At 43.6% G+C, this 14,453-nt stretch overlaps 2 protein-coding genes across 2 annotated transcripts; both read right to left on the bottom strand.

Annotated features, from left to right (window-relative positions):
• Window positions 1–1,411: 1,411 nt before the first annotated feature.
• On the bottom strand, window positions 1,412–4,228 carry LOC118769235 (SH3 domain-binding glutamic acid-rich-like protein 3). The gene is made up of 3 exons (XM_036516277.1): window positions 4,128–4,228; window positions 2,563–2,730; window positions 1,412–1,925 (listed from the first exon to the last, which is right to left on the bottom strand). Exons 1-3 carry the CDS (start codon window positions 4,170–4,172, stop codon window positions 1,860–1,862), a joined length of 279 nt encoding a protein of 92 aa, XP_036372170.1. The 5' UTR covers window positions 4,173–4,228; the 3' UTR covers window positions 1,412–1,859.
• A 4,708-nt stretch (window positions 4,229–8,936) lies between these two features.
• Window positions 8,937–12,623, bottom strand: paqr7a (progestin and adipoQ receptor family member VII, a). The gene is made up of 2 exons (XM_036515869.1): window positions 12,503–12,623; window positions 8,937–10,528 (listed from the first exon to the last, which is right to left on the bottom strand). Exon 2 carries the CDS (start codon window positions 10,465–10,467, stop codon window positions 9,400–9,402), a length of 1,068 nt encoding a protein of 355 aa, XP_036371762.1. The 5' UTR covers window positions 10,468–10,528; window positions 12,503–12,623; the 3' UTR covers window positions 8,937–9,399.
• Between the last annotated feature and the right edge of the window lie 1,830 nt (window positions 12,624–14,453).

A 14,453-nucleotide genomic window follows, 5' to 3' on the forward strand; every position in this document is an offset into this window, starting at 1 on the left:
CCAGGCAGTTTATAGAGTGCGATTCAGCTCATTACAGGAAAATAAATTCGCAAGACACACACATCTGGACAATCCTCCACTCTTTATTTACCTCATTTTTCTGTCATCGGCATCATCTTCTCGGAAGACATTAGTATATTCTAGTATATAGTATATATTTCTAGTCTAGAAAACTAAGCAGTATCTCAGGAAGATGGAATGTCAACATGTGGTCACCAGGAAGGGTTTGAACACACCATTAGTTGGAGTAAATAAGCAAAACACTGCATAACACACACATCTACCTGTCGATTCAGACCAGCCAACTGGCGTCCCCACACTTGTCCCCGCCCAGAGTCTGTGTGCAGCCAGGTCTGTTCCAGTTTCACACACCTGTGGCCTCCATGCCCCCAAAAAAAGAACAAAACCCTTGACTCTACTCACTTGCAGTTAGAACCAGGAAGATGTACTTCTGCACCTACTGCACAATTGCAATTTGACCTTAGTTATTCTCTTACATTTGTTTCTTATGAGACAATCCATTCTTCTCCAAAGATACACAGAGTGTGAATGGGACAGTGTTGTAATCTGGACATTGAGATGATTCACAGCAATAAGATACCTCTCAGATCCTACTGCTACCTTTGGATAGGCCAGGCCAGGAGCCAATATCTGACAGTTGGTGAAAAGGGCAAAGAACACAGGGGATGTGGGAAAAATGCAGGAGCCGCAGGGAAACATACGCAGGTGACTATATGCTAGGGACGATCACTCAGAGGACAGCTGTGGATTATGAAATACCCAACAAAATGAAACCATTTGGAAGGTTCCAGAAACTCTTACAGTCAACAAACTGAATCTCGAACATTCTCATTCAGGGTTTTTTCTTTTTGGCTCAAACAAAGTTAAATGACGAAGAATACAGAGGTCTGGCGTGAGTGGATCCAGCACGCTAAAGTGATATGCAATAAAACAGACTATCAATGACGGTTCCTCACGTGGTGGCATGACCATTAGGAGCAAGTGTAAGCATTAAGGCAAACACTGGGGACCACCTGTATTTGAACACAGGGGAAGCAAGAGAAAAGTGCAGCATATCTTTCCCATGCCCCATTCCTCATTAATACCACTTTTCAAATACTACTACTACCTTTTAAATACTTAACAGACACAAAATCCACTGTGGAAGAAGACTCCTGAGCTGTACATGAATGCAGTTTAGAGCTCTTTGGATACATGGACAGACATAAGACTTCTTCACTGGGACTGAGAGAGCAGCACTTTGAAAGACCATACCTTTTTAACAGATATTGTACTTTGGCACCAATTAAACCTGCCTGGGGCAGCCCCTTCACCCCCAACCCTCCCCACCCCAACCTGTCACCCTGTAATAGCAGAAAAAAAAGGAACACAGTCTACCCACCACTGGTGGTTAATAGTGCAATCTGATCATGACTAGTAATGATTGTGGTTTTTGTGTTAGTGACTGTTTCTCTGTCAGTTTCAGCAAAAAAAGAGGATTGCCGGCAAATGTTAAACCATGGATTACTTTACGCATTAGTGAACATACGGCCACAACCCAGATTAGTTTACCTAAACGGCAGGACTACCAGGTGTTTTATTGATCCCACTGAGATTAAGATAGATTAGGTGACATTCACAGACCAGTGAGCAAAGGACTTGAGCGGGAGAAAAACTAAAAAAAGAACTTGTAGAAAACAACAAATGATTTGCCAGACCATATCTGATAGTATGGTCTGTAACAATGTGTTTACTGATTGGCTGGTTGTTTTTGGCATTCTTAGTGACTCTGAGATTGTGGGAAGTCGGCCATGCCGGTGGAGCTGAAGAGGGCAGGGTGGAGCAACCACACAGGGTCCTCAGGCCATCTTGAGGAACTGCTCCACTCTGTCAGTTTCCACTGCCACCAAAAACATGGCATAGTCCTGCAGGTTACACAAACACACACATTCACACTGTCAGCATGCTCTGAGCTTCGCTCTCTCTCCCTCTCTCTCTCTATGACACACACACACTCTCTCTCTCTCACTCACTCCTGTCAGCATGCTCTGAGCTCCACACTCTCACACACACACACTCATTCACTCACACGTACACAAACATACTAGGAGGTTATTTCAAGCCCTGCCTTTCCCCTAAACATGAATTTTTACCCAGCCATTAAACTGAATAAGGAATGGATGGACAGATAGGCACTTCTGAACTGTAAATCTCATACACTTTTCCAAACCTCCAAACCTTTATATATGCCTGTATCCATCCAGAAATATACTAAAGGGCTGCTGAAATAAACTTAACAAAGAGTTCCAAATGAAACACAGGCATAACATAAGGTTGGCCATAACAAACAGGTAGCAGGAAATCTTGTACGACCAGCACAGTGCACTATACTTGGTCCTATTTGGACATACTTATTTTCAGGGAAAATGATGTTGTAATGTGCTGTTTAAGAGAAGCCCGTGGCTCCCTTTGAAAAACAGTCGGAGACAGGCCAGGTGGAACCTGATCCAGGCATACTACAGAGTCTTCCTTATGTTCACAGCTACACAATTAAGTCCTCACCCCACAGTACTGGTCGTCATTGAAGATCTGGGGGGGTAAGGCTGTGGGGTTCCCCGCCTTGCTCCTCATCTCCTCCCTCACGTCTCCACCCACAGAGATGTCAATCAGCTCAAACTGGATGCTCTTGCTCTCCAGAATGCGCATCACCTCTGCCTGCTGGGACTTCACCTGCAGCACGGAGGTCAGAGGTCAGATCTTGACACACAAGAAGGTACATACAAATAATTTGCGAGGAGAAAAGGGACTAGGAACAGCACAATTATTTCTGTTTGTTGTTTATGAAGTGCAGGCTGTGTTCCAGCTTCAGCTCATTCCAAAGCCCAGCAAAAAGCTTAGCTGACACTGTTACGTTTTAACATCACTAATTCATACTACACAGCTTAATTTATCACTTAATTTATTTCACTTGAAATGTTTCACTCAGGTGGTGCACCAACAAACGTAAAGTACCCAGTCACCAGTCAATTAGGTACTTTATATACAGTTTAACAGAACCATGATATACTTAGTACATATTACTATACCTCAATGGACTTGCCCTGACTTCAGGTATACAGCATTACTACCAGTCACAGGGAAAATCTGGCACTGCATCCAGAAGCACCGTAAGCACGTTGCCTTTCAATGCTGGTAAACTAAGCTGTCATGAAAACCTAAATTAATGATTAACTGATGCAGGCTCAAGGGCTGGAAAGAGGAATAAAGGAGGAGTGGGTTTTGATGTAGCTACACCCGCCCAAACCATTCAGCAAAGAATTTCTCTCTCTCTCTCCCTCATTTCTTATAAGCACTTTATAGGAAACGTACATCTTTATCACAAGCTAATAGTGGAGCTCATACTTACGAATTAGCCCGAGCTATTTCAAAGGCGCGTATAAGTACAATAATATGTAATTATTGTAGAAGGGGTGACAGCAATTAAAGTAGGTTAAACCAACTAAGCTGAAACGTAAGTGACAGTATAACTGGATACACAGAATATCAACAAAATACAAGCATAACAACCTGTGTGTTTCTTAGACTTTATCGAGGTGATCACGAGGTATATATGATCAAGCAATGTAGCCAGCAATGGGAGTTGTGATTCAGTGTCCTTACGCGCACTTTCGACTGTCGAACTACAATTTAGTATTTAACAGACTGGAACTGCCCTGAACATTTTCACGGCATGTTATCTAGGCTTAGTTTCTTGAAATTCATTCTTCTTACATTCTTACAGCGATTTCACGCCCACTGCCCAACAAAGAAAAAGAAACAACAGGGAAAAGACAAGAACAATATTACTTCCGTCCTCTGCATGAAAGCAAGTTTGTATTTCCGATCCAGCTCTCTTCATAAGTAAACACAATTTTAAATGCCCATATGGAGTAGGATAGCGCCATGCGCTAGCTCCGAAGTGGACAGCGGTAAAATTCTTGCACATAGCTATTAGTCACGTAAATCGTGAAGTGCAACATTATTATCAGGATGCTGGGTGTGCCTCCCTCGATTTTTTCGTTATTTTCAAATGTAATTTCAAGAGGATTATAACTGGATTAGCAGGTGATTCAGGCATTCGATCTCACCTCCCTGGAAGCGGTGACGGTGGTGCTGTATACTTTGATTCCCATAGCCGCAGATCCCAACGTCTCTTTGCCTCTCTGAACCCGCTTTCCCCTACAGCCTTCTCGCCTGACCCCCTTTTCCGAAAGCGCGCTATTCACCGTGTCATTTAAAGGGGCCGACACTAGTGACGTTTACATCCTATAGTAACATAGTGTAATTCACTCTATCATATACCAAGTTAGTTCTGTTTAAAGAGTTTCATTTCTTGTGGGTAAAATTAGCATATAATGAATTATGTGGCGACACATGGGCCACGGACAGGTAGAAGCAAACCTTTCCCTGAACTTTTTTTTCCCTCATTTTTACACAAAACAGCCTAATTTCACTCGATAACTGGGGTGGATTTTCAGACTCAGATATCCACTGTGGAGCATTTCTGTATTCCCATAGAATTATTTGGGAGAAAAGTATAATCGTTCTGTAAATTTCCATTTTATACCAAATAACCTGCAAAAGCATCCAGTGCCTGCTAAAATCAATTTGTTCATTGATCATGTAATACGATGTTGAATCAGAGTAAAACAGACAACATACTGGACAATGACACTTTTCAAAAGTAATCAAATATAATTTGAGTGAAATGTATGTCTATGTCCTTAATTCATACTATAAGCATCTTCTATGTTTTTTTAAAAACGCATTGGCAAAAGTTACTTGTTTCTCTAACCAAGGGTTCGAGAAACCTCACAATAATTCTGTTCATAGCTATACCTCCATATCCTTACTTACCAGATGTATATCATGTCTGCTGATACACAGGGCTTAAGTTTCCTGCTATCAGACCAACAGTGCCCTTTCCCTATAACAGAAACTAAGGGTAAATTAATTTTTTTCATTAGCATTCATGAAAATGAGGACCCTATGAAACATGTGGCTACCGAATGAATGTACTAGTAGTTCATAGTGTCAGTTATGATATTATTAATAAACAGAAGTAACAAAGGGATATAGGAACATAAATCAGCTTTGGTTCAAACTCACAAGTCTTTGTTGTTGTGTATGAAAGAGCCCTGTCTGATCACCTGCATTTCATGAGAAAGGTACAATGGAAATATGGCACCAGCTGCTTCAGTGACAGGTGACCCCCAACAGAGGTCCTCCTGCCCAGTCGACATCATATTACCTGAGGATAGCATCATCAGGAAATACCCAGCAGGCCTAGCAGCAGACTGCAATGATGTCAGTGTAGATGCTGTCACCCCTACTGAGCCCCATGCTTACTACGCACAGATATCGTACTGACCTGACACATTACAGTACAAACAGTGTAATAATTAACATATATTGTGAACACTTAAATTTCATTTCATTTTCCTGTCTCACCAATGGTAACAACTGAAGACATTTTACTCTGCTTTAACGTCAATGTGAGAGGTATTAACCATAACATCAGGTAGCCTAAGTCGGTACACTTTGGGTCTGAATGAGTTAACCCAGTATTAACTAGATTGACTAGATTTACAGCTTTCACTGCTGTTGTTAGCTAGTAGCAGCCCTTCATAACAGATTCATTCTGGGAGCAACAGTGTTATAGCGCAGAAAAAGCAGGAAAACTCAAAGCAGCCAGTGCATCAGGACGACAGCAGTCTCAACGCACATTTGTGAAAGATGAGGAGGCCACAGGTTTTGTGCTTCAGTACATGTTTCCAAGGAACTGAAGAAATTGCTTGCACAATCATCAGATATGCTACTGAAAGAAAGCTCAGAGAGAAAGACAGTGACCCTGTTAGGCTAATATGTAAGGAATGGTCAGTGATTGAAATATTCAAGTATACAATAAGAAAGTTATGCAGTAAGACATTTGTGTATGGTGTGTGCTTGGCAAGCCTCTGAAAACAGGCTTCATTGGTACTATAAATCTTTGGAATGCTATTTAATCTCAGAGAGGAATCTCACGTTTTTTAGAGTTTGGCTAGTCCACACCTATTGTTGTCTGAGGGTCCTGCAGAGGACTGGTGGTCAGTCATACATAAAGCAATATTCAGACAGCAACAATTTATACTCTACAATGTGAAGTCTCACATTCATCATTAGCATTTTTTCAATCCCATAATGCGTGGAGATACCACCTGCTGTCAATCATTGACTGATATGAATAAATCAAAGCACTCATCTCTAGAGGACACATTCACTAGTTCAAATTGCTGAGTCACAGAAGGAACATGGTAGCTCCACCTTTATGGGGTTCAGGAAGTCTCACTCCTCTGGTACTTATCAATCTGACCTACATAACATGCCATGGGACTTGTACTGTTCTAGGTAAGAGTGCAAAGGTGAGGTAAGTAAGTGACATTCAATAATTTGTCTGGTAAAAAAGCAAACTATAAACAAAGAATTATAATGTAACAATGTGCACTGCTTGTCTGAGGTCAGAACTTAACAAGCCTTTCACTGAATTTCCACAGGAGGGCAGTAGAGCTCCTTTGCCTCAGAAAAAAAAGCTTTATCAAATTAAGATGTTATCAGTGGAAGATTTTCATTCTCACCAGATCATTATGGACGCAACAGAAGCTCAGCAAAGGAAAAACAGACAGTGAGACACAACGGTTTACCTGTGGTGGCCTGTGGGTGGGAGTGCATGCCTGAATAAATACAATACGATTCTCAGTTGTAATGGTTACACATTTAATGCCTCTTTATCTCAGGGAAGTCACAGTAAATTTCTCTATGGCCATGGTATATGCTGGTTGTTGTGTCAACACATGACCTTGGCTTGGTCAGTCCGGGCAATGAATCAGACACACAGGGATGTATTTCCCAAACAGCAAAACAGAGCAAAGGCAAATGTACAAATCTTCAGCTATTTTATCAAACACACAAACAAACTGAGCAATTAAGAGCAGGATCAAAAACCACCGCCCACCCACCCGTATGCGCACAGGCATGCACACACAGCTCTCCAGGAGCTGCGTCTGACCCCCGCCTTTCACATACACCAGCTGAATGGAATACACTCCCCAAATATAGCAGCTTAGTTGCCATGGCACCTACCAGCTCATTGAACAATTAATGCTGAATTTCCACAGAAGTTAATCAACCAAAATTTGCATGATGCGCTTGGGGGATGCTGGCAGGAGGCAAATCTGTGCACTGCCCTGCCCTGCCTCAAGGTTCAGTGAGTTCACCTGATACACATGCTCCCTCTGAAGCTGGCAGAGAGCCAGAGACACGCCGGCTGTCAGCAGCGAGCCCGCTCTCACCTTTATTAAAACACCGCGGCAGAACACGGGTTTAATTAGAGGTCACCATGGCGATCTCAGAGCCAGAGCCAATCGGAGCTTGTGTCTGTCTATTCTGGCTTCCGTCAGAGAGCCAGGGGAAAAAAAAATTGTACTAGAAGGGAAAAACCAAGCTGGCAGAGGCTGCGGTAGCATCAGGAAAAGGGAATAACCGTCTAGTTTTCAACGCTTTTTCTCTCCCCTACGTTGAACCAACAGGCTTCGACTGCACAGGACAGGTACACAAAGGACGAAAAGACATACAATAAAGATTTAGCTATCAACATCAATATAATTATCAAAGAAATCACAAAGTCACACGCACACACTCAAGTTTACAATACCAATATGTCAATACATTCTGAGCACATCTGGCAGAATATTCAAGGGAACTGACTCCTGCAAAGCTGAGCTGTCTCTATTGGTCTCATTTCTTAATGGTTTGCATAAATGTGCTGGACCAGACAAGTGCATTCTGATATCCACTAAACTCCCTTCCACAACCCTGTATATATAATCCTTAAATAAAATGAAAAATTAAAAGATAAGTCCCACATGGTTCAGTTAGCATGGCTGAGCCTTACAGCCTTGGTCTGAAACAGGCCATGTTATTTGCTGGCAATACCCAGAACACCAGAACAGCAGCGGATCCAACTGGCCACTGAGATTAGGAGTGGGTAGGTTGGCCAGGGTTTCCTCGTCTTGCTGCTCTCAGGCAATCTTGTGATTCAACAGGCACCTGCAAGTTGCACGGACAACAGCAGTGGAGTGGTGCGTATCCTCCAGTGAGTGCCGCTCCACTGTGGTATACCGTGTGACTTGTAGTGTGAAAAACAGCTATCAGCCGCATGCAAGCATATTTGAGGATTACATCTGTCTTGCCTCAACACTCCTGACCAAGTGCAAAGGTTGTCATGGTTACACACGTAAATGGCCAAAAAAGAGATAAACAGTGAGGAATTACACTGGTGTGGTGACAAAACCACAGAGCTGGGAGAGGGAGAAGGAGAAGTACAAAGATAGAAACAAATGCAACAGAATAACGCAGACATTGGCAGGTGTATTAGGAAACCTGTTGCACTGAATTTTCCAGAAGAGAGAACACAAAAATCTACTTGATGATGCTTTGCCCTCTGGAAGAGTCCACCACACGTCAAATACAGGCACAAGATGGAGCAACCAAACTCCATCTAATCTCATAATCATCTCCTGTGATCAAGTTTTATTCAGTGAAAAATTCATCCCTTAAATAAATTCACAATAAAGGCACATCAGAAATATACCATCACTTCCAGCATTTTACATATATAAAAATACTTGTGTCATAAAATAAATTGAGGTAAATTACGATCACTTGATTGTGTGAAGTTATATGATTAAGTCTAGCTAAATACAATATTTAATACCTTGATAAAGCAATTCTGTGTAGTTTTACAAAGTACTCTAATCATTTTCTCCACTGTGAAACTTCTCTTTGGGTAAAATATAATTATATTTACTCTGCAAACATAATGGAGGGTAACAGGGTAACAGGGTAACTGTAAGCAAGTAACGCAGCATAGGCTAGCTGATGTCAATGTGTGTCCTAATATAAAGTCATCTTGAAACATGTGGTTGCATTGATGAATGGAGCTTAATGCCACATCACTGTTTAGCCACTAGGGTCAGCTAGCATATGGAAACATTCAGTTGTCATCCACCTCCTGGCAAATCTTTGCTGATGCATTCTTGTCCAATGGTTCAACCACCTTATAATGTTGGAATGTTCTCCTTGACACAACCTTGGTTGTTTTCAATAGGGATAACATGGGTGTGTGGTTTACATTGTTAAATAGATTTTTATAGAAATAACATTGAGTAACAACTCTATCCCTTATATTTGTAGTGGTCCATTAAGGGCTGTAGTCTTAGGGTGACCATGATAACACAAAGGCTTAGGTGGACCTGAACCGCAAACGCAGAGTGCAGAATCAGAACAAGGCCACAGTAACAGAGCAGAACCAGGCGGCGCTCCTCATTTGGATTTGTCTCTGCAGTTGAGCAGACGGCTCACTTTCCTGATCATGAAGGCCGCGATCAAGGCACAGACGACCCCTGTGGCGACGAAAAGGGCGAGGAAAAAGGGGGCCTCGCCGTCTCCGTGGAGACGCAGGTAGAGCGGCCGGCGGCCCAGGTAGTCGAGGTACGAGGCCTGGATCTGGCAGAGGGTGCAGCAGACCAGCAAGACGTGGAAGAGCTGGTGGCCCTGCCCCAGGAAGTCGCACCGCCCCGGGAACCAGCGCTCCGGGACAGGCTGGGTGAAGAAGAGGGCACTGGACAGGAAGAAGGCCACCTGGCCGCAGTGGAAGGGCATGGCGGGGTCACGGCCACAGGCCGGCGCGCAGGAGAGCATGCGGTGGAACACGGGGCTGGTGTCCCAGGCGTAGGCCAGCGCCGAGGGAACCACCTGGCCTACCTTGCGCACCCAGTGTGGCAGGCTGTGGTTCCGGTATTTTCCGTAGCAGCAGCCCAGGCAGGACAGGCAGCAGAGCAGAGCAGCGACCGGCATGAAGATGCCCCGCACGCGCCGGTGCCAGTCCTCCTCGGCAGCATAGTAGAAGTGGACCACAGCGCTGCCGTACTGGTACTGTGCCACGCCCACGTAGTCCAGGAAGAAGAAGGCGAAGTGGCAGAGCTCAGACTTGGCGGAGAGCAGGTGGGCGGCGGCGCTGCAGCTCATGTAGGCCAGCGACGACAGCAACAGGGTGAGCAGCGGCCAGGCGTGGAAGTCCCCGCCGAAGTCCACCGTCTCCGCCAGCTGGGCGAACTTCACCAGGACCAGCAGCGCCCCCAGCAGGTGCGTCCACACGTTCACTGTCTCGTTGTGCCGTTGGAAGAGGGACAGGAAGTAGTACCGCCAGCCCTGGTCGAGGGGACGGTAGCCGGCGTGGATGTGGCGCTCTCTGAAAAACCGCGGCACCTCGGTGTCCCTCAGCGTCCCCAGCATGGAGGGCGCCGCCTCCGTCAGCATCTGGGGCACCTGCCGCACCTGCTGCAGGTTAATGAACAGGCGCCCAATCCTCTCCATGACCATGGTTGCCATGACAGCCGGTGGTGGTGTTACCCAGCTGCAGCTTCAGGAGATGTCCAGCTGGAAGGTACAACTTTAAATGGACACATTTCAATATTACAATGATAATATGGTTACGCATGATGTCAAAGTAAACAGGTACATTCAATTGTTGAGAGTTCGGAGGATCTAATTACATTACATTCTTTTAGCAGACGCTCTTATCCAGAGTGACTTCCAGAACAACAGAACATAAGTGCATCCATTCAGGTTGAACAAGCAACAGTGTCATACCAGGCTAACAACAGTCCCAGACCAGGGAGTGTCAGCATAACACTATTCAAGCCCTACCCCTAGTTAACTTGTGCAACCTGACTAGACAAAGGAAGTATACTACCACACATCAGTCACTAGATCACAGAATCCAAACATCAGTTTGGAGTTTTATTATGATCTTAGTGATGACAAAATGAAGAGTAAAAATAAAATAAATTAAAAATAATGGAGTGAAGCTGATTTTTTAATTATTAAGAATTGTTTTAAAGGAATATTGGAGATTATCTTCAGTTCTCCCACCAAAGGCACATTTGTTTAACCAGCTAAAGGAATATCTTTAGGATTAATCCCCAGGAACCCTTTGGAGAAAGAGAGTTTCAGAAATTTAAACCTGGGTCACACAACCTTTAGCCTGTTAAAGCTCTACATAAGCTGTGAACAAACTGTCATAAGGTGTGAACATCTATCTATCTATCCATCACTCTGACTTAACAACTGTTACAGAATGCAGTTTCTTCCTGCTGTCTGCAGTTTCTGTTCCACTGTAAAGTGCACTACTGGTTAGCCCACCTGTAGGCATCACCTCCATGACTGCATATCTGGCACTGTAATGACTTACAGACTCACTGTTATGACCTCTCAATCTCAACATGTTATGAGGACCGTAGTGAAACTGCCACAGCCCTACAGAGACACCCCAATCTGAGCCCATGGCAGACTTTCAGTGAATCTCAGGGACAATGCAGGAACATACCTGTCAGAACATCTGCTCCTTTATGAAACTTTAGTGTCAAGCCAATATAAGATACAGGGTTTGCCAGCAGCAGATCTTTGACAGAGGGGATTACTCTAGCTGTGAAAGAGTTGCAAGAGTTGCAAAGGACAAACACTTCCTCACCCTGGACATGTGATGTCGTTTCTCTAATAATCATAGTTAAACACATATGTGTCTGAGGATTGTTTGGCTGTTGTCACTATACTGTGTTGGCATTCACCACGTCCTTAAAGTCATATTTTATCTAAGGTCACAATGTCCTTTCAATCAGTAATGTCCTTTATAAAAAGCTGGATATATCTGATGGGGTGCAAGTAACGTAGGTGTAAATGCACTCGTTTTAATGTAAATTTGAGTTCTAATTAATAATAGAGTGGGTCATGATAATCAATGTTATCTATGATTTTTTTTTCCATACGAAGCTACTAGTTACTCCAGAGTTATTAGGGTACTAGTTACTGCCATAGTTACTCCAGAGTTACTTCATCTCTCCTCAGTCTAAGTAAATGTAGGACTGTGCATTTTAATTCGGTGAACGAGATCTTATGGTGCGTACGGGGTAAAACAAGCCTGATTAGCTTACCTTGTATAGCTCGTGAAAAGAATTTTAGAATGAAAAGACTTTTAATGAATCGTGTATACTACTCACGATGAATGATGAATGCCTGATGAATGAAATGTTAAACGCAAATCAACAAGTGTTCACCCTGGCGGCGCATAGCCACTTGAGAGTGATGTCCGGGAATCGTGCAGGCTTATTACCATCAGACAGCTAATCAGGTATCTAAATGATGTTCATATTTATTTGATATGCTGAACGCATGAAGAGATGAAACCTGAAAGGACTGGTACGCAAATACTGACAGTAACAGCAGTGTTGTGCTAGCTATTTTGTTTTTTTTCTGCAAAGGGCTGCAGGCTAACCTATATGCTCCATTGTTATCATAACGACCCAGTTAAATGTGTTGTTACAGCTTCGTGTTACACTTAAAGTTCAGTATTATCAGTAATACTTACGGAAGCGGAGAATATCTTACGGGAGAGGAGTCTGCTACGAAAGCTACATCCGGTACTGCTTCTCCCGTACCTTGGTACGAACAGTCCCCGCTGACGGAGTGCTTCTTCAATAGCCTGCCGGGCAAGTTATCCGGGTGTGTATCTCCTTTCTGTCTTCTCACTGAACCGACGCCAAACACGCCTTTCAGCCTGTTGCAGCCACTGCAAGGCCGAGATGTTACAGATGTGTCTAGACTCTCATGTGCGATATCCAATAAGAAAGCCGGGCAGTCGCGTACAGAGGCGCACAAGGTGGGGGGAGAGTGCCGTGCTTTTCGACAACTGGAAACTTTGACACTGTGGTCTTTGTCACATTAGTCGTCAGCTGGCACGGACAATGAGCAGTTTTGTAGCCTGAGATACAGCTTTCAAAGTTTAAAGAGTTGTATATAGTAGAACAGTAATCAGAAATATCTCAAACGGATTACCAATGTAAATTGACAACTTTCCGCTTTTGTGTTCTGATTGTGTAATATACGGGGACGAGCGTGTTTTAAACACGCGAGATGTTGTAAAGTCTTGCACTGGTGTTTTTGTAAACCGCACCCAGTTAGGCCGGAAAGTGAAAAGTGGGGTAATATGGCTACCGACGAAAGCTTTTTCAACAAGAGATGAGATGTCATTTCACAAAATTCGCGACCCATAGGCTATGTGTCAAAAATGTTATTTGAATGTTGGTGGTTGAAGCCTGGCAGGGAGATGCGAGGTCCGTGACATTCCGCATTGAATTGATAAATGTCTGTCTGTATTATCGCCAGCTAATGCTGGATGTGGTTTAGAATCCCAAATTAGTTCATCAAATGGGGCGATCCTTGTACACCTTTTTTTCACACAGGCGTAAAACGCTGTACAGTCAGTAGTCGACTGAGGTGTGGGTGTGGGTTTCATACCTATCGACGTATCTATATGTAAGCTATCTCTTACGTAAGAAATGTTTCTTACTTGTTTCAGTGCACTACACGTGACTTACAGACGCACTTGCTGTAGCCTATTACCGTAGTCAAGACCACCCAGTTCACTGGCTACTTAATTTTTTTTTTACGTCGTGTCCAGTTAGAAGTTTTGGAAACTGTCTTAATCAACTGATTAATTGAACGTTACTGGGTCGGGTTTTTTTAACATAGCTCCTACATGAGTAAGGAGGAGTTAACTTGCAAGCCAAGGCTCTGTCGACATCTGCCAACAGTCTGAGATCTGTGTCAGTACGTTATATTGACTGATGGTGTGAATTGATTTGAACACTCAAAGCCAACAACATGTATTACTGAAATGATGCTGTGGACAGCGCTTCGGCGTTAAGTTCCGGTCGCAAGCAACACGCATTTGTCGGTTATTTGCCCAGATGTATCACGTGGGACATCTGCATCAATCAGAGAAGAGTGCGTAGTGATTGCGGAGTGAAAAGCAACGCGCTGTTTGAAAACCGTAGCTTTGACGTTTTTAGACGGATTTGGGAGGACTAGCTGACTGTATTTGAAGGAAAACTGTGTTTATCAAGTGAAACGTAAATTGTGCGCTGACTGAAGAAAAATATTTTGGTATGCGAAAATCTATGTGGAATTATTGACAGCAGCTCCCAAATGGGAATATTTGTGTATATGAATAATAATAATAAATGCATAATAATAACTACACACTGGAGGCGATTAGAAGAGGTCTTTATTCAGGTGTTTGTATAGATTTGATATTTCACTCTCTTTCCTGTCGGAGCTTCAAACAGGCAAGTATAGCTGAAGTGTCTTTTACGCTTTGATCACAAGGGGGCGTTGTGGGAAAGCCGTGAAAACATGAGACAGAAGCCAGGCAGAGTGAAAAGTAAAACAATTGCTGAGATTTGAGCGAAGTTTGTCTCAGAGCAACAAGGAAGCTGCGAGCTGCCCTGACAAGCTGTATGGAGCTCGGGTCACTGCCG

Source organism: Megalops cyprinoides, chromosome 21, assembly GCF_013368585.1.
Source record: "Megalops cyprinoides isolate fMegCyp1 chromosome 21, fMegCyp1.pri, whole genome shotgun sequence".
NCBI lineage: Eukaryota > Metazoa > Chordata > Actinopteri > Elopiformes > Megalopidae > Megalops > Megalops cyprinoides.

What these genes read in the sequence shown, in the direction of transcription:
- LOC118769235 (XM_036516277.1), bottom strand. Translation starts at nt 4,172, where the DNA reads ATGGGAATCAAAGTATACAGCACCACCGTCACCGCTTCCAGGGAG. An exon ending in CCGTCACCGCTTCCAGGGAG is followed by an intron (nt 2,731 to 4,127) that starts GTGAGATCGAAT and finishes TCCGTGCTGCAG; the next exon opens with GTGAAGTCCCAGCAGGCAGA. An exon ending in ATGACGACCAGTACTGTGGG is followed by an intron (nt 1,926 to 2,562) that starts GTGAGGACTTAA and finishes TGTAACCTGCAG; the next exon opens with GACTATGCCATGTTTTTGGT.
- paqr7a (XM_036515869.1), bottom strand. Translation starts at nt 10,467, where the DNA reads ATGGCAACCATGGTCATGGAGAGGATTGGGCGCCTGTTCATTAACCTG.